Source organism: Camelina sativa, chromosome 17, assembly GCF_030686135.1.
Source record: "Camelina sativa cultivar CO46 ecotype springtype chromosome 17, ASM3068613v1".
In the NCBI taxonomy this organism is placed as follows: Eukaryota; Viridiplantae; Streptophyta; class Magnoliopsida; order Brassicales; family Brassicaceae; genus Camelina; species Camelina sativa.
Window position 1 is genome coordinate 40,096,746 of NC_141896.1, and position 17,569 is coordinate 40,114,314.

The following is a 17,569-nucleotide window of genomic DNA, read 5'->3' on the forward strand; positions in this document are numbered from 1 at the left end:
AGAGTCTTTGACACTCCGAAATGTCCAGCTAGTCCACCTCCGTGAGCTTCTTTGATCAGCAGCTCCCTCATGGATCCTCTTGGTATACACAATCCATCCTTAAAGAACAGATATCCATCCTGCCTATAATAGTTTTCAAAAGCAAACTTATGGCATTTGCCATAGCTCTCAGCAAAATCAATGTCAGTCTCATAAAGTCCTACTACTTTAGCAAAACCTTCTAACTTAGAAGACAAAGTAGAAACGAGAGTGTACCTCCTGGATAATGCATCTGCGACTACATTATCCTTACCTTTCTTGTACTTAACCGTGTAGGGAAAAGTCTCAATGAACTCCATCCATCTAGCATGTCTCTTGTTGAGCTTCTGTTGTCCTTTGAGATGCTTCAGGGACTCGTGATCAGTGTGAATAACGAACTCCTTGGGCCACAGGTAATGCTGCCACGTTTGAAGAGCCCGAACTAAGGCGTACAGCTCCTTGTCATATGTAGGATAGTTCAATGTCGATCCTCCTAGCTTCTCACTGAAGTAAGCTACTGGCTTCTTATCCTGCATCAAAACAGCACCTATACCCACTCCGGAAGCATCACATTCAATCTCAAAAGTTTTCATAAAATCAGGAAGTAAGAGAATAGGGGCAGGGATAAGCTTCTCCTTTAAGGTTGAAAACGCTTTCTCTTGTGCTTCCTCCCATCTGAATCCTACATCCTTCTTGACAACTTCTGTAAGTGGCGCTGCAATAGTACTGAAGTCTTGCACAAATCGCCTGTAGAAGCCTGCTAGTCCATGAAAGCTCCTGACTTCTACCACGTTTTTGGGTGTTGGCCACTCCTTGATAGCCTTGACCTTCTCATCGTCCACTCTAACTCCTATTGCACTCACAACAAAGCCTAGAAAAACAACCTCAGTAGTACATAATGAACATTTAGAGAAATTAGCAAAGAGGGATTGAGAACGAAGAACATTTAGAACTTGGCGGATGTGTTCTAAGTGTTCTCCTAGACCTTTACTTTAGATGAGTATGTCGTCGAAATACACAACCACAAAGATGCCTATGAACGGTCTGAGAGCATGATTCATTAATCGCATGAAGGTGCTAGGAGCATTGGTGAGACCAAACGGCATGACTAGCCATTCGTAGAGCCCTTGCTTGGTCTTGAAAGCTGTTTTCCATTCATCTCCTTCCTTCATTCTGATCTGATGATACCCACTCTTCAAATCTATCTTTGAGAAGACTGTTGATCCACATAACTCATCCAACATGTCATCTAATCTCGGAATTGGGTGTCTGTACTTCACTGTGATATTGTTAGTAGCTCTGCAGTCAACACACATCCTCCATGAACCATCTTTCTTTGGTACAAGCAATACTGGTACTGCACATGGACTGAGACTCTCTCGGATATGTCCCTTACTCATCAGCTCTTCTACTTGCTTCTGAAGCTCTTTGGTTTCTACTGGATTAGTTCTGTAAGCTGGTCTGTTCGGTAGAGCTGAACCTGGTACCAAATCAATCTGATGCTCTATCCCACGAATTGGAGGTAAACCTGGAGGTATCTCTTCTGGAAACACATCCTTATACTCCTCTATAATCTCTATCATCTCGCGTGGAAGCTCTCCTGCTGACTTAGTACTGGTGAGTGTTTCCTTGTACACAAACATGAATGTGGTCATTTCTGGATCAAATAGCTTGTTGAACTCGCTGTGATTGATGTACAGGCTGTGAGACACTTTCTATGTATCTTTGCGGTTCATGTGAAGCTCTATCCCACGAATTGGAGGTAAACCTGGAGGTATCTCTTCTGGAAACACATCCTTATACTCCTCTATAATCTCTATCATCTCGCGTGGAAGCTCTCCTGCTGACTTAGTACTGGTGAGTGTTTCCTTGTACACAAACATGAATGTGGTCATTTCTGGATCAAATAGCTTGTTGAACTCGCTGTGATTGATGTACAGGCTGTGAGACACTTTCTATGTATCTTTGCGGTTCATGTGAAGCTGGTCCTTGTAGATTTCACTGGGTGTAAGCGGTAGAAGAGTGACCTTGCGTCCTTTGAACTCAAACGTTTGCTTGTTGGTTTAACCATCATGGAACACTCTTCTGTCGAACTGCCATGGTCTTCCCAAAAGGATATGACTTGACTTCATTGGAATAACATCACAAAGCAGCTTATCCTCATACTTCCCAATCGCTAGTTTCTACATCACTTGCTGCGAAACTGTCAAAGCACCCTTGTTGTTCAACCACTGTAGCTGATAAGGTCTTGGATGTGAAGTAGTCTTGAGATTAAGCTTTTGTACCATCTCTTCACTAGCTGCATTAGTACAGCTTCCACCATCAACGATCAAGGTGCAGACCTTGTCTTGAACCATACACCGTGTGTGAAATAGGTTCTCATGCTGTCCTCTATCATTTGGGTGAACCTGAACACTTAAAGCTCTGCGTGCTACCAACATCTCTCCCATGACTGCTGGTTCACCTTCTTCACAGAGTTTAGACTCTGATTCACTCTCTGAACTGTCTACTGGCATAATTTCTCCTCCTTCTTGAAGAAGAAACATCTTCTTGTTTGGACAGTCTCTGAAATAATGTCCCATTCCTTGGCATTTGAAACACCTAATATGACTTGTAGAGGTACTACTCTTGGGCTTGAAGTCATTTTAACCTCCTCTTTGACTGTGGCTGTCACGCGTTTACTGTCCTTGCTGAAGGCGGGTTTGCTGAACTCCCTCGGCTTGGACATGTTAGGCGTGAATGTAGACCTTACTCCCTTTCTCTTGATCAGCGATTCCATCAGCTCTGCCTTATGTACCATTTCTTGCACATCCTCATAGTCCTGCAACTCTACCTTGTCTTGAATCTCTCTGTTTAAACCCCCAAGAAACCTCGACATAACCATGTCTTCACTTTCCCTTAGATCAGCCCTGATCATAAGTGTTTCCAGCTCCTGATAGTAGTCTCTAACAGACTTAGTGCCTTGAATGAGACGCCTAAGCTTGTTGAGAATCTCCCTCTGATAATGTGTAGGCACAAACTTCTTCCTCATCTGCGTGACTAACTGTTCCCATGTAGTGATATCAGGCTCTCTCTGTCGATGTCTAGTAAGCCCCAACTGCTCCCACCACAACAAAGCATAGCCATTGAATTCGGATATGGCTATCTTCACCTTGTTCAACTCAAAAGTACCTTGAACCTGAAAGTTGGACTCCATCTTCCTTTTCCAGTCTAGATAAGTTTCTGGATCATTGGTTCCATGGAAAGAAGGATACTGAATTTTAAGGTGCTTCAGCTGCTGCCTCAAAGGATCATAATCCCTGCCATGATCTCTGTTTCGGTTTCTCCTCATTGTCTCTTGACTATGATCTGAAACTTCTTCTTCTTCAGAATACTCTCTATCTGACTCAATGTAGATTCGATGCCCAGCTACTTGTTCAGCTCGTTGTGGGCGTATTGATCTCTGTCGGTTCTGCGTTGTTCTGTTTCTGTACCCTGAGTGCTTCTCCTCTGATTGAAACAAGTCTCTCTTCCCCCAGTAGGTGACTTAGCTGTCCTAATCCGTGTATGCTTGGAAGAGGTTCCTAAGTGAGCCTTTCCTTTAGCTAAACGAAGGGCCTCATTAGGACTAGGTGGTTCTGTAGAACTCTGTTCTGAAGCACTAGATGCTTGAGCTATGTCTTTGAACTGTTTTTTCAAACTTGTTGCTGAGCTGCTCCATCTGTTGCTGAAACTGAGTAGACATTAACTTGTTTGCTTCTGCTATTTGCTTGGACATGGCTTGGTTCAAAGCTTTCATAGCTTCTGGGGAAAGCTCCATTGTACCTGCAAATTAAAAAAGGAACTCGCAGTAAGTTGTTCCTTGAATGAGAAAACGAAAATAAACTATAAGACTCGGAATCCTAAACACAAACGAACAACAAGGAAAATTTAAAACCCTAAAACTAAGCAAGACTCACACGAATACTAAACACACCACAAATCGAAGACACAAAAAGTTAAACAGCGAACCAAAAAAAATCAAAGAAAACAACACAAAACTAAATCCTAGACTCACAAAATTCGATTTATACTCTAATGGTCAACGAAAACAAAACCCTAAAACTAAACAAACAAATTTTAAGCAACAAAAGCGAGATTAGGGTTTTCAGAATCGCTTAGCCTTGGCACAGAGTTGACTCTGATACCACATGATAGGATCTCCCTAGGATAGAAACTCTGATGAAGGCTGTAGACTGATGAATGATAATGAGAATCGGTGATGATGGTGTGGAAGTGGCAAATACGGTGGAGATGATGATGCGAGATCGTGAATATTGAGGGATATGGTGATGATCGAATGATAGAACAATGATTAGATGGAGATAGATTATTTAGGTGGTGATATGGATTGTAACAAGTGAAGAGTTTCTGAATCACAAAGTGTATAGAAACCCAGAAATCAAGAACGCATTCAAGAATTCAAATTGAGAGAAGAAAGTTCACAAAACGTGTTTACAACATACTTCTTCGCTAAAGAACAAAAGAGGCGTAGCTTTGGGTTTTAAACACCCTAGGGCTCGACACTCCAAACAACAAGAAGTGCAAAACTAAAACAACAAGACGTTTTAAGGAAATAAGAAAACAGCAAAACGTCCAAGTGACCTGTAGTACTACGGAAGTCACTTGAATTAGTACAGAAGTACATTATTCCCCTTTGGTAATGATTTCTAGATAACTCGACGTAGTGATCCATTTGCCTCATTAAAAACCATGCTGAGAAAACCCATTGGGACAAAACTCAGCTATGGGAAAAAGAGTACAAACTTCACACCTAAGTTACCTAGCCCTCATTACCGGGTGAAGTCTTCAAGGTGGATATGTTGAAGACTTGGATCCTTGGTAGGTTGAATGACCCGTCAACTATGAGTGAATGAGCTTCCTTGGCCATCTCCTTAGCTCTTGAACGAGTGATCCTTCCCACCACCTCCGGTTGCTCTGCAGCCTCTGGCTCCTTGCTTGCCACGATCATATCATTAAGCCCATATGATAATAGGTTTGGTCAGAATTGGACTGGACTTGACTGAGGCCCATTCTTCAAGATCTCCACCTTGGGCCCAGTCAACTTTACATTCTTTCTTCATTAGGCCCAACTGAGAAACCTTTCTTCTTCCTTTTGCCTTTGTTTCTTTTCACGACAAAACAAGCAGACTCGAAACTTCTTCTTCGATTTCTCCGATCACAAAAATAACTGAAACGCGATTCTGACAAAGGCAACTCCGGCCACCTCCACGTTCGCTGGCGACTTCGCGTTTAAACCTTTGCTTCTGAACCCGACGCCTACGATTCCTCCGTGGCCTTCTTTTGTCCGTAAAAAAAAAATAATGGCCATCTTCGCCATCATCACCTCTGCTGGCTGTCGCTACAATCTTAGAAGTTTACGACTCCAACTCGGAACCCAAAAACTCAAGCCGTGTATCTTCCTTGACACAACATCGGATTGACTTATCCTATTAAGCTCTGCTGCAATCTACGGCGATATCGTTGCCGTCAAATTCTGTGGTGACCAGTGGTGCTCTCAAGTCTCACCATTTAAATCCGTCGAGCCCTTAAACCTCTTTTTCTCCTTCGATATCTAAGTCCCGATAGCTAACTCGACCATGAATCATTGCATCTCCGGTGCTTCCTCTGTCACCATTACTCTTTGTAATCGCAGGTATTTTCAAGCTCCTCTTTATCTCTTTATTGAGCTCTCCCCCTTCTGAGATTTTCAAACTTTGTAAAATCATAACTAGATTCTACTATTTTTCTTGTAGAAGCTCTGCTCAAGAAATCCGATTCCCGATATCTTTTGTTCTCCTTAGCTCCACCTTGAACCAGAATCACCATGTTTTAAATATCTGATTCTTTCACAAGAAACCTTCTTACTAGTCCACTTCCTTGGATCCGTTTTCCACTAGACTCCACCTGAAGCTTGACTTTCCCCGTCACAGCTTCAATACTCCACAGGTAACTCCATTCTCCATGTGCTTTTTCCTTAGACTTGAACATATCTCACAGAAGTCTCATCCAATATTTTTTTTCATAATTCTGTGAGGTTGTTGATTTCACATCGGAGTTACCTGGAGCTGCGTCTTCAACTAGTGGACATTGAGAAGTTCACAGCAATGCTGGAACTTCATACTAGGTACTTCCCTTCCTAAAATTTCTGGTTCTTTCGTTGAGCAACTCTTAGATAGACTTGTATCTCCTTTAGGAACTATGGTCCCTGTGAAATCTATCGGCTCTAACTTATCCTTCTGTGAAAAGCCCTTAGCTACCACCCTAGCATTAAATCCTTGCTTTTCAACAGCTTCTAGTATTCCTGGTTTCGATTTTTTAAAAACACTTACTCGGAATTAGCTTTTGTCTTTTCCTTGAAGAATCCTCTTCTTCATCAGCATTCTTACAATGCTTCTTTTCCTTGCTTTCCATTTTTCTCTTCATAGGTTTAAAAAAAAAAACTGGGTAAGAAGGTTCTTCTCGCGAATATGACTACAATTCCCACCTATGATCCCGCTTCAAATTCGTTCATACTTAAGAGGAGACCAACAGAGAAATCCCAAAGATTAGCATATGCCTTTAATTGCTTCAGATTCATGTGATGAAATAATCTATAGTGTTCCAAACTTGTTGAAACTGAAAAACCAGAGTTCCGACTACACCTTTTCCGACAATTTCTCCACCGTGAAACATATGTCTTCCCTTATAAGACTTAATCTCAATAGAGACGAAGATTCTCAAACTCAGATTTATGGTTCTGAAGAAGAAGGTTTAATCCATCTTCACTTTTCTTCTCACAAATCAGAACTCTCTAAACAAGGTGCATCTTGATTTCTTCTCCTAAGAACCACCAATTCACAGAGTACTAACTTCTTCCCTCAGGTTGTGATTAATCTCTGAGATGATCTCGTTTTTTTTTTTAATAAAGAGAACATCCTTTCCAATTGTGAAACATCAAGACTTCAAACTTCTCCTCACTCTTAAAAGTTTCATCTTCGTCAACTCCGACATAACTTTCTGAACACTAAATCACCAAATACGACATCTTCTCCCGCTCCCTCAGAGTTCCACGATATATGTCTCCATCTCAAAAATAAACATTTCATTGATTCTCAATCAGTACAAAGAAACTCTTCTAGACTCGTTTTCAGGTTCTCTCTTTCTAACCAATCCAGTATAAACCTAACTCAAAAATAGATTCACTAGATTTCACATTCTTCCCAACGAACAGGCGTGGAATCAAACTAGAGCAAGCTGACAGGATTCAATCCCACGATCTTCCAGAAACACAATAACACAAATCACAACTTTCAGACTTCTCATATCAATCCCATCAATCAATTAGATCTTCGATTTCTTCTATGTCCTTTATGGGATACAACTTTTAGAACTCCCTCTTGAGTCTATATGCTCTTTCTCTCTCTCTCTCCAGTCACTATCTCCTTGGCTCTGTTTCACAAGCTTCTAGACGAGCTTCCTTCTACACTAACGCACAGAAGACTCAATACACGTACTAAGAGAGTGGGATTTCATGGGCCTGATTTGAATTAGACAAGATAGAGGGCCAAAACAGAACACATAGACCCTTGTCGTGAAAAACGATTCTCCTTTCTTCGTCGATACTTCCGCAACACGATTCTGATCAACAACCGCCTCCTCCTCCTCTAAATCTCTGTAATTTCAGGCTGTTACTTTGTCATCGATCTTGACTCTTGAATTCATCATACCTTTCTTTTCTATCCTTTGTCAAGAAAACCTTTTTTTCCTTCTCAATCGTTTTCCGACGGTAATGGAAACAAGTAGCATTCAACTCCGATGGATAGCACAAACCCTTCTTGGAAGTTTATGATTTATCTTGCTTCTTCATCATTCTCGTCATTCTCGTCTGCTACCAATTCTACGCTAGCCACAAATCCAGAATCACATTCGAAACAAGTATAGATCTCTATCGAACACAAGCTCTGATACCAAATAAAGCACATATATGTGGCTAGATATATATGTTAAAGTACGAGAACGGTATGTAACAGCATAAAAGTAAGCAAGACATAAGCTTTGTTAACGGGATTCGAATAACCTACATCCCCGGGACCAAGTCCAGAATTTATTATCTAGAAGTAGAACTCCAACAATACCATCAACAGATACCTCTCTATGAAACGCTCTCTTGGTATTTATAACAATGGCTCAACCCTAGAGTTAACAACTTTCCTATTCTGAACCGGTAAACTAACATATTTAGATAACTCCTAAATAGAATTAATCATAATTCCATGTAGGATTAGTATAGCTTGCACCTCAAGCTTTCTTCAAGCTTATACCAACAAGAAACAGTCAAACGTAATTTCAAATTACTTAATTTTGGTCAGACAAGGTCTGCTTAAAAAATAAAAATTGCCTCCGCTTGGCTGGTCTGGTCTGGTCTGGTCTGGTCTGGTCGTATTGACTTTTTTACAATGTAAGATTTACAAACAAAATATGGAAACCACAAGTTTTATGTTTCTTGTTGTCGTCCACCTTCGACTTGAGACTTGGAAGGATTCTTTGGAGTTTCAGGCAATATCCAGCTCGCGCTCGTTGAACCACTCATGAAGCTCATCGCATTCTCGAATGTTCTCTCAGAGACGTACCCTGGCTTCGCATTGGCTTCCGTTACCTCCACATCGCCGGTCAACATACCCACCACTCGGGACATTGTTGGCCGTATTGCATGGTCTGTTTGTGTGCACAAGAACGCAACTCCTATTACACGTTTCACTTCTTCCTCGTCAAATGATGTTAGTTCCGGATCCACTACTTCCAAGTCACGCTGCTCTTGGTGTAGGCTCCATGCCTGCACAAACCAAAGACTCAAAATTAATTATTCACCAAAATTGGTAACAAGGAAGCTGTTTTTGTCCACTAGTTAGATAGATACCCATTCGAGAAGGTATTGTTTGTCATCATCCAATTCTGGAGAGGAGTTAGGCCTTCCGCTGACAACTTCCAGAGCCACTATACCAAAGGCAAACACATCCGTCTTCTCCGTTAGATGTCCAAGCATCACGTACTCTGGTGATAGATATCCGCTGCAATGTTAACATTCAATTACTATAAGTTTTAACCCATTTGACAAACCACGTCCAATGTGAGGTTTTCAGTAATTTACATTGTCCCTGCAACTCGGGTACTTATGTGCGTCTTCTTATCATCATATAGTTTGGCCAATCCAAAATCAGAGAGTTTCGGAACCAGATCCGAGTCCAGAAGAATATTGCTTGCCTTCACATCCCTATGCACTATACGGGGATTTGACTCCTCATGCATATATGCTAAACCTTTTGCTACTCCCAAGCATATCTCAAAACGCTGTGACCAGCCAAGCTGCAAATTCTTGTCCTCTGCCAAAATAATGCAACTTGTAAAGCTAACAGCAGTTTTTTTTTTTTTTTTTAACAAGGATGACACATTTAAGATGTCATGAGCATACCGAACAGAGCTTGATCTAGACTGTTGTTTGCGAGGTATTCATATACAAGCATGCGCTGATTTCCTTCAATGCAGCATCCATACAATTTTACAAGGTTGCGATGCTGAACAGCTGATATAGTGGCAATCTCCGCAACAAATTGACCCTTTCCTTGCCTGGATGCAACTGACAATTGCTTCACGGCTATCTCTCTTCCGTCATTCAGTTTTCCCTGTACCAATGGATATTATTAGAAAATAGCCAATGGAAAAATTTACAAAACCTTCTAGTACGCTGCTCTCCCTATAGGTGTTTTATCACTTTCAGTGTAGACTCGTACCTTAAAAACAGGTCCAAATCCTCCCTCCCCAAGCTTGTTGGAAGGATCAAAATCCTGAGTTGCAGTTCTGAGTTCTGAGTAACTAAAGGTGTAGGGCCTTATGTGCAGACTGTTTAGCACTGCATTAGAGTAATTAGTTGGATAAGAACCACTAAGAAGGTTACAGTTGTTCACGATCAGACTTAATAATACTGCCACAGCTAAGGATTTCTAGTTACCTTCTTCATCAGCCGCCCTTTTTCTTTTCCTACGGATGAATAAGATGATAGCAATCACCAAGATACTTAACATTCCTGCTCCTACAATGGCCCCTACAATGATACCAATTGTTTTCTTGGATTTCGAGGGCAACTTATTTTTTACAGTAGGTATGAAATCTGCAGAGAAAAAAAGATGGTAGTAAGAAGAGAGATATTGGACTTGACGAAGATCATGAAAGTTTCTGGTGTATACCTGGAGTGGCACTGATAGCTGAGACCAATGGCCCATAAGTGCCTTGAGCAGGAATACAGCATGTCCCTTTTCCAGCCCAAAAAAGATGAATTTCAAGGTAATTTTCAGATACATTTGCTTTATAGACTCTTTGATTTACTCGGATACTAGAACCATTAGCTGTTTTGTGTATGTCAAAATCCTTTTCAACAAGTTTTCCCTGGAAAACAAATGGGAAATCAGAGGTCAGAAACCATTTTTGAGAGCAGAATATAGTTCACGAAGAGTTGAGTTTTCATTTTTAAAACGATGCATCTTAAGTTTTCATCCCCACGAGAACGAAATCTGTGCTGCACCTTGTACCAGATACTCTAATAGAAAAGGATCTCTTGTATGCCAAGGCTTATCAAGGATCCCTCTGGTCAAAAAATTACTACAGACATATTTCATATGATCATTACTTGAGATGATAATATGATCATTATTTAACTTCACAAAAATAAAAGAACTAATTCACAGGCAAGAAGAAATAAATGTTTGTAAAGAATATGAGGGAAACTCAATGTAATAGTAGAGACCTGGACATATATGTCGAAAAGTCGCCTTCCAAGACTTTTCCAGGTATTAGAACCTTGTATTTGTATCTCAGCAAACTGAACTGTTACACTATAGCCTCCATTTTCTAGCCCCAGACCATAATACCTTAAAGAAGATGCAGAGAGTCTCGCTGATTGGAAAAGCTCCGAGTCTGAAGTGTTCGGAAATCGTGTAGCTGAATGATCTATGTATTGATTACTGTTACTCCCAGTAAATAGTCCTACATTGCTGACTGCCCATCTCTGCGTTTTACTTACAAAAAATGTAGATGGTCCAAGTGCCCCCTCGTCCTTTTCATACAAAGCTCCACCACTAGACCTGATCTCCTGGCCTCCACAATTGATGAAAAAGTTGAAATCTGGACACCCATTAAAAGAAAAACATCTTAACCAACATGTTGTCTAATATATGCATCCTAATATTCGCAAAGCTAAAACTGAAATGAGTTTCAAAACACCATAATGCACTTACATACTCCTTTTCCTCGATTGCAGCGGAAATTCTTCTGGAGGCAGTCCAGTCCGGGGAGAGCCCTTATAGAAAAAACAAAAAGTACTAAAATGAGGAATACGGCATGTCGGTTAATAGTCGTATGCTTGTGAAATAGAAATAATGTAGAACTTCAGGCACCAAGAAGAGCACAAAATTCAAAGTCACCTTCTCTTAGAACCTCCCAAGGTGAAGTGGTTGGCAATCAGGTTACTGCAGAATAACGCACACACACACACAAAAAAACTTTGTTTTCAGCAAAAAAAACAATTTATTGTGTGCCATGATATTTAAGCACGTAGTTCTCGAACTTACAGTTGCAAGTTTGATAGGCGAACCCAAGAAGGAAGTTCCCCTGCTAAATCATTGTATGACACATCTCTGTATTGTAAAGCACTTTGAATTATTGACAAGTTTTTAATACATATAACTGAGAGAGAAACATTCCTATACATATACTTGTTACTCACATATTGCTAAGAGAGGGACTCTTCTGAGCCGGTAAGGAACCATTCAGCTTGTTATTTCCAAGAAACCTGAATGAAGGTAATGATATTTCTGTTCACTTAGTCTTCGAAGCTTGAATAAGAGCATATGATGGGGCAAAAAAATATATTCTTACAAGTGAGTAAGCTGTCTTGAGTTGAAAAGCGAAGCTGGAATTTGCCCAGTTAGCTTGTTGAAACTTAAATCACTGGAGAACAAGTAAAGAATATTGGTTGTAATTATTAAAGGCCTGTGTGCTTTATTTTCAGAACTATATTATCTCAGTTTAGTAACAAAGAAGACATAGGATAACTTTTTAAAGCATCTTACGATCCAGAAAAAAACAATTGTGTCATCTTGTCTCAGACTTACAGTTGTCGTAGCCACGAGTAATCTCCAATATCGGATGGTATTGTGCCTGTGAGATTATTGTTCCTCAATACTCTACATGATATTTAAAAAATGTCAAAACACAAAAGAAAGAAGACAGCTAAACTAAAGGAGTTAGAAGTTCATCAAGATTAGGCAAAAGCTGAACCGAATTTCTTACAGGACACTTATAGATTTCATTTCTCGGATGAACTGAAGAGAAGAATTGCTATTACTTATTTCACCTAGTCTCCTGCATTTTAGATTTCAGTCAGTATCGAGACAAAGAGCAAGTGGAAGAGTGAAGGAGAAAATAACACATATTCAGCACTTACAATTCTGTCAAGGAAATTAAGTTCGCAAATGTAGATGGAATTGGACCAGTCAAACTAGTCCCCAGAATTCTCCTGCAGGAAAGCATGTTTCAGTATATAGTGTGGTATACCATCAAAAGTTGTTTATAAACCGTTACTATATACATTGATAGGCCATAGCTTCAAAACAAAGAAATAAGACTGAATAATTGAAGAGCTGCAATATGAAATTTCTCACAGTGTAGAAAGTTTGGTCCAGTTTCCTATAAAGTCTGGTATCTGACCTGTAAGTTGGATATCGTTAATCCAACTGAAACAAAATTAAAAAGGAAGTCAATCCAAAACTTATGAACATGTATGAATATGATTTGTGTATCAAAATGAGTAACCAAATACAATAGCAACCCCAGGAGATTAGAATAAATGTAACTCTTACGCTTCTTCCAAGTTCACCAAGTTAGCAAATGATGAAGGAATTTCACCACTAAGTCCTGAACTTCCAATGTATCTGTCACAAATATGAGAATCAATTAAGCTTACTGCATCTCGGAAGCACTTTAGTGTAAAACATTTTATGAGAAGTGAGATTGTATAGATGCTGTCAATACAAAACGTCACCACATGAAGAATGATGAGCAAAAAAGCAATGCATACACTTACATTTTCACTAGCCTCGTGCAATTGCCAATCTCAGGTGGTAGAGAGCCGGAGAAATTATTCATATCAATCGCTCTGAGCTCAAATGAATAATCATTAGAATCTATCAGGAAAAACTAAAGAAACAGTTGAAGATGTGATCATATCCTTGATGAGAAAGAAGTCCTTACAGTGATCTTAAATCAGTAAGGAGCCCAATTTCTTTGGGAACTGGTCCGGTCAATGCATTGGCCCCAAAAGTCCTGAGTTAAAAAACGCAGCAATGAGAGAGAAAAAAAAAAAAAAAAAAACAAATTGCTCACTCACATACATATGCATAACAGTACAAGCTTGTCTCAAATGCCTTACATCCACTGCATTTGAGTCAGATTTCCAATGCCAGGAGACAGAGGACCACTCAAGAAATTCTGATGTAGGTTCCTGCAGAAACAAAAAAGTGTGTTCCAATGCCATACTTGTTTCAGTAGATATAAGTGAAGCACTTGAAAAAAAAAAAAATCATACAGATTAGAGATGAAAACAAGAGTCCAGAGGTCATCAGGAATTCGTCCGGCAACATCCATACCATTAGCTCTCCTAAAAGAAATTCAAATTTTTAATTGTGAGTGAGGCGATACGTCGAACAGGTGGAAGGCAGTGAGAGGAGAGAGAGAGAGAGAGAGAGGAAAAGGAAACGTACAGAGCAACGATGCGGCAGATAGTGGAATCGACAAAAGTGCAGTCGCATTTGATGAGAGGATTGAAAGCTAAATTGTCGATGCTGACAGTGTCGTCTATGGCGGCTCCGCTGCATAGTTCGCCGCTTATGTTCCAATCCTTCGTCGCCGTTATCTTCCACGTCCGGAATATGTTGTTCAACGCCCGAGCTGAATCGGTTTCCAATTTTGAAAAAAAAAAATTGATGGCAGAGTTTAAAGATTAATTAAGGAAAAAAAAAAAGCACTAAATATCAAAAAAAAAAACGATATACATAAAAGTTGTCATATCATCTCCATAATAAGAAGAAAAATAATAGTTGAAAGCTAAAGCATCAAATTTTGCATATGTTAAACAAAATAAATAATAATAATAATAAGGGTCGACGATGATCTTAAACGAATTTAGCAAAGTTTGGAGGACCTTCGTCGGGATCAGTAGTGGCTCTGGTTCGGTTCTGTGGTCGAACCACATGAAAAAGACCAGACAAGAACACAAACCAAACTAGGAGGGAGAGATTTAGGGAGTGTCTTAATTTCGGCATCGTCGATGACCAAAGAAGATGTGGGAAATGATGGATCCAGGGAGAAGTAGTAAATCAACTAGCCCATTTGTTATTGTTAATTGTTAAATAGTTTAACTTTAGAATTTAACAGCCTAATCTTTTAAAATTAATAATTTAGCCATGTGGGTAAGTTTCTTTTTTATTAGTATGAATTTTTGTTATTCAATACAAACAAAAAAAAGGTAGGTGTCGGAAAGCCTTATTACCACGCGGTCTTGGCCATTTCCTTATTCGTCGTTACTCGTTTAACAGACTATTTCAGTAGTTCATTACTACTAGTAGTATTAAACTAATGAATTAGGTTACTAATCAGTGTTATGTCCGGTTTCAGTTTGAAACTGCTGATTTGGTGGAACCGGGTTCGAACCTAATATAAACAAAGTTGATTAATCAAACCGTGTAATGACATATCAATGACATCAGCCAGTTGCCTCATTTTCAACCAAATGGCAAAATACTTGAGCGTACGTGTTCCTTTCCTTCCACTTTGTATAAAATATTCACACGCCTGATGCAATCCAATCGCTAATATTAATATTATAAACGACCATTAGCGATAGAGTTAATTATGATTAGGAACAAGGACGTCAAATACAAGTTACTATACAGTATTAGATATAGGGTTGACTTGACTTCTTAGTTACGTACGTATACTTTTCTAACAAATACTACAAAAGTACTGATAATGTTTATCTCCATAACTTGAGTTGACTATAAATTATTGTTAGAGATTTTGCTTCTCGTAACCATTTTTTTTTTTTTTGTATCTGGATCGAATTATCATATAAAATATGATTAGTCTTGATAAATACTGTCAGGCCCGGTCCTAGAGATTCAGTGGCCTAAGCATATTTTAAAAATATATCCTTTATTTTTTAAAAAAATTTCTGGTATTATATCACTTAGTAGTTTATCAGTTACATAGATCAAATAGTGCCTGAAGCAACATGTATAACGCCGGGGTGAATAATCCCGGTACTAAAACAATACATATGGTGGAATAAAGAGTTAGGTAGGTGGTGAGGCGAGGGTGGAGGTCCGAAACCACAGCAGAACCATGTCTTGAAACTTTGGATTACAATGTCTTGCAGAACAGGTGTTTCGGATGCGACGATCAAGTTGAGCGAAAAGTCCTTCAACTGGGGTGCGGATGCCAGTAAATTTGCGAGCGTTTCTCTCATGCCAGATTGAGTAGATCACCGCTTGAGCTGCAATAAGCTTTAAGGGGTTCATCTTCTCTTCAGTAGAAGGAGTTTTGAGCCAAAGAAGGAAGCGCTCCCAAGTGTTGAATCCTATGAAAGGCATCTGTAGTCTACCAAGGCACCATCTCCACAAGTCGAAACTGTATGGACATCTCAGGAAAAGGTGGTCCTTGGTCTCAAAGTAAATTTCACAAAGATGACATGTATCATCTTCTACTATTCCCCAGTTTCTCAGTCTAGATAGAGTAGGCATAAGATCTAGACAGCAAAACCACATGATGAATGATTGTTTGGGGATAGAGCATGTGAACCAGACCTGTTTATGCCAATGCACTTGTGGAGCCGACAGTCTACACATGTTCCAAGTATCAGAGAAGCCAAAACGGTCCTGGGGATCCACATTTGGTTTAGCCCACAAGTAGATGTCCTTGACATTCTCGAAGAGAGTTGTTTCACTGAGATGGGTGAGGAGGAGCTCCATGTTGTGAGTACGAGCACCTCTTATTATCCATCCAATCCTAGAGTGAGCTTGTGCCACAGTGGAGTCCAATGGGAGACCAATTCTTTTATGTTCATCAGCTCCAAGGAAGGTGATCAGATCCCCAAACGGGGTCCATTTATCATACCAGAAGGAGCAGGACTTACCATCACCTAGACTACAGAGAGGAATGTTTTTGCTGTGGGGCATAGCTTGAGCATGTGCTTCCACATCGAGGAGCCCTTACTTGAAGTGGAAAGGCGCCAGAAACATTTCCTTCCCAGCTTACGTTTCCTGCACCAAGCCACCCACAGAGAACCAGAGGCAAAGAACAAGTCCCAGATGAGCTTGAGGCCAAAGATTTTATTCCATTCTCTCAAGTCTTGAAGGCCAAGACCTCCTTCTTCTTTAGGAGAGCAGACTTTTCTCCAACTGACCTTAGCTTGCTTTGGGATATCAGCGGAACCTGACCAAAGGAATCTTCTGCAAAGCTTTTCAATATCCTTTATACATTTTGCTGGTAATATAAAAGCTGCACACCAATAGGCTATTATATTTTGTATGACCGAGGCGAGGAGTTGTAGTCTTCCGGCATATAAGAGATGCTTATTCTGCCAAGAGTGCAACCTTGTCCGGATATTACTCACCAGGGGCTCACAATCTGATCTCGAGAGTGGGTTTGGGAGTAGAGGTAGGCCCAAGTATTTAACCGGAAGAGATCCACGAGTGAAACCAAAATTTGCACATAGCATTCTTTGATCAGCTTCAGAGGATCCCGAAAGATAGAGCTCCGTCTTGGTTTTGTTCATTACCAGGCCAGAAATGCTAGTGAAATACTCCAAAAGGGTTACAATTGCCTGTACAGAAGCGGTTTCACCATCGAAGAAGAGCATAATGTCATCAACAAAGATCAGGTGTGTAACGTCTGGATTTGCTGCTCTTGGATGATATCCTATCTGACCGGTTTGGAAACGCAAGTCAAGTAGTCTAGAGAAGACATCCATACCAATGACAAAGAGGTAAGACGAAAGGGGATCCCCCTGCCTAAGACCCTTCTTGCCTTTGAAGTATCCACATAATTCCCCATTGACCGCAATAGAGAACCGTGTTGTTTTAATGCATTGACTGATCCAATGGATATACCTGGCAGGAAAGCGAGTTGTAACGAGGATGTCCAGAATAAAGCTCCACTCGATCGAGTCGAAAGCTTTTCTTAGGTCTATCTTCAGCATTCCACGCTTAGATGTTCCATTATTGTTGTAGCCTTGGACAAGTTCTGATGCTAAGAGGACATTGTCCAATGTGCACATTCTCCTTTATATATTGCATGTTGAAAACTAAGTTTGTTTTGATAAAATGACACTAATAATAATAAGTACTGACATACAAGGAAAACTGATAAAAAGTGATAAGAATACGATATTTTACTATATACAAATAAAATATTGTTTAAAACAAGACAAGAAGTTAGGAAAAGT

At 40.0% G+C, this 17,569-nt stretch overlaps 1 protein-coding gene across 2 annotated transcripts; it reads right to left on the reverse strand.

Moving 5' to 3' along the window:
* Positions 1–8,347: 8,347 nt before the first annotated feature.
* LOC109124616 (putative LRR receptor-like serine/threonine-protein kinase At1g56140) lies at positions 8,348–14,539 on the reverse strand. 2 transcript variants are annotated; one of them, XM_087495371.1, is made up of 24 exons: positions 14,270–14,539; positions 13,830–14,016; positions 13,655–13,726; positions 13,499–13,570; positions 13,321–13,392; positions 13,154–13,225; positions 12,930–13,001; positions 12,732–12,803; positions 12,515–12,586; positions 12,361–12,432; positions 12,183–12,254; positions 11,947–12,018; positions 11,795–11,860; positions 11,640–11,705; positions 11,493–11,537; positions 11,307–11,368; positions 10,817–11,193; positions 10,260–10,458; positions 10,025–10,183; positions 9,807–9,925; positions 9,488–9,698; positions 9,167–9,398; positions 8,936–9,086; positions 8,348–8,851 (listed from the first exon to the last, which is right to left on the reverse strand). In XM_087495371.1, the coding sequence occupies exons 1-24, from the start codon at positions 14,388–14,390 to the stop codon at positions 8,513–8,515; spliced, it is 3,054 nt and encodes a 1,017-aa protein (XP_087351497.1). In that variant the 5' UTR covers positions 14,391–14,539; the 3' UTR covers positions 8,348–8,512. The 2 variants fall into 2 exon arrangements, with proteins under 2 accessions (XP_087351497.1, XP_087351498.1); XM_087495372.1 differs by having other exon boundaries at positions 13,461–13,570; positions 14,270–14,505.
* Positions 14,540–17,569: the final 3,030 nt, after the last annotated feature.

Coding starts and splice junctions, on each gene's coding strand:
- LOC109124616 (XM_087495371.1), bottom strand. CDS start 14,390: ATGCCGAAATTAAGACACTCCCTAAATCTCTCCCTCCTAGTTTGGTTT. Junction 12,804..12,929: donor TTGGTGAACTTGGAAGAAGC/GTAAGAGTTACA, acceptor ATTTTGTTTCAG/TTGGATTAACGATATCCAAC. Junction 11,369..11,492: donor TTGGGAGGTTCTAAGAGAAG/GTGACTTTGAAT, acceptor TTTTTCTATAAG/GGCTCTCCCCGGACTGGACT.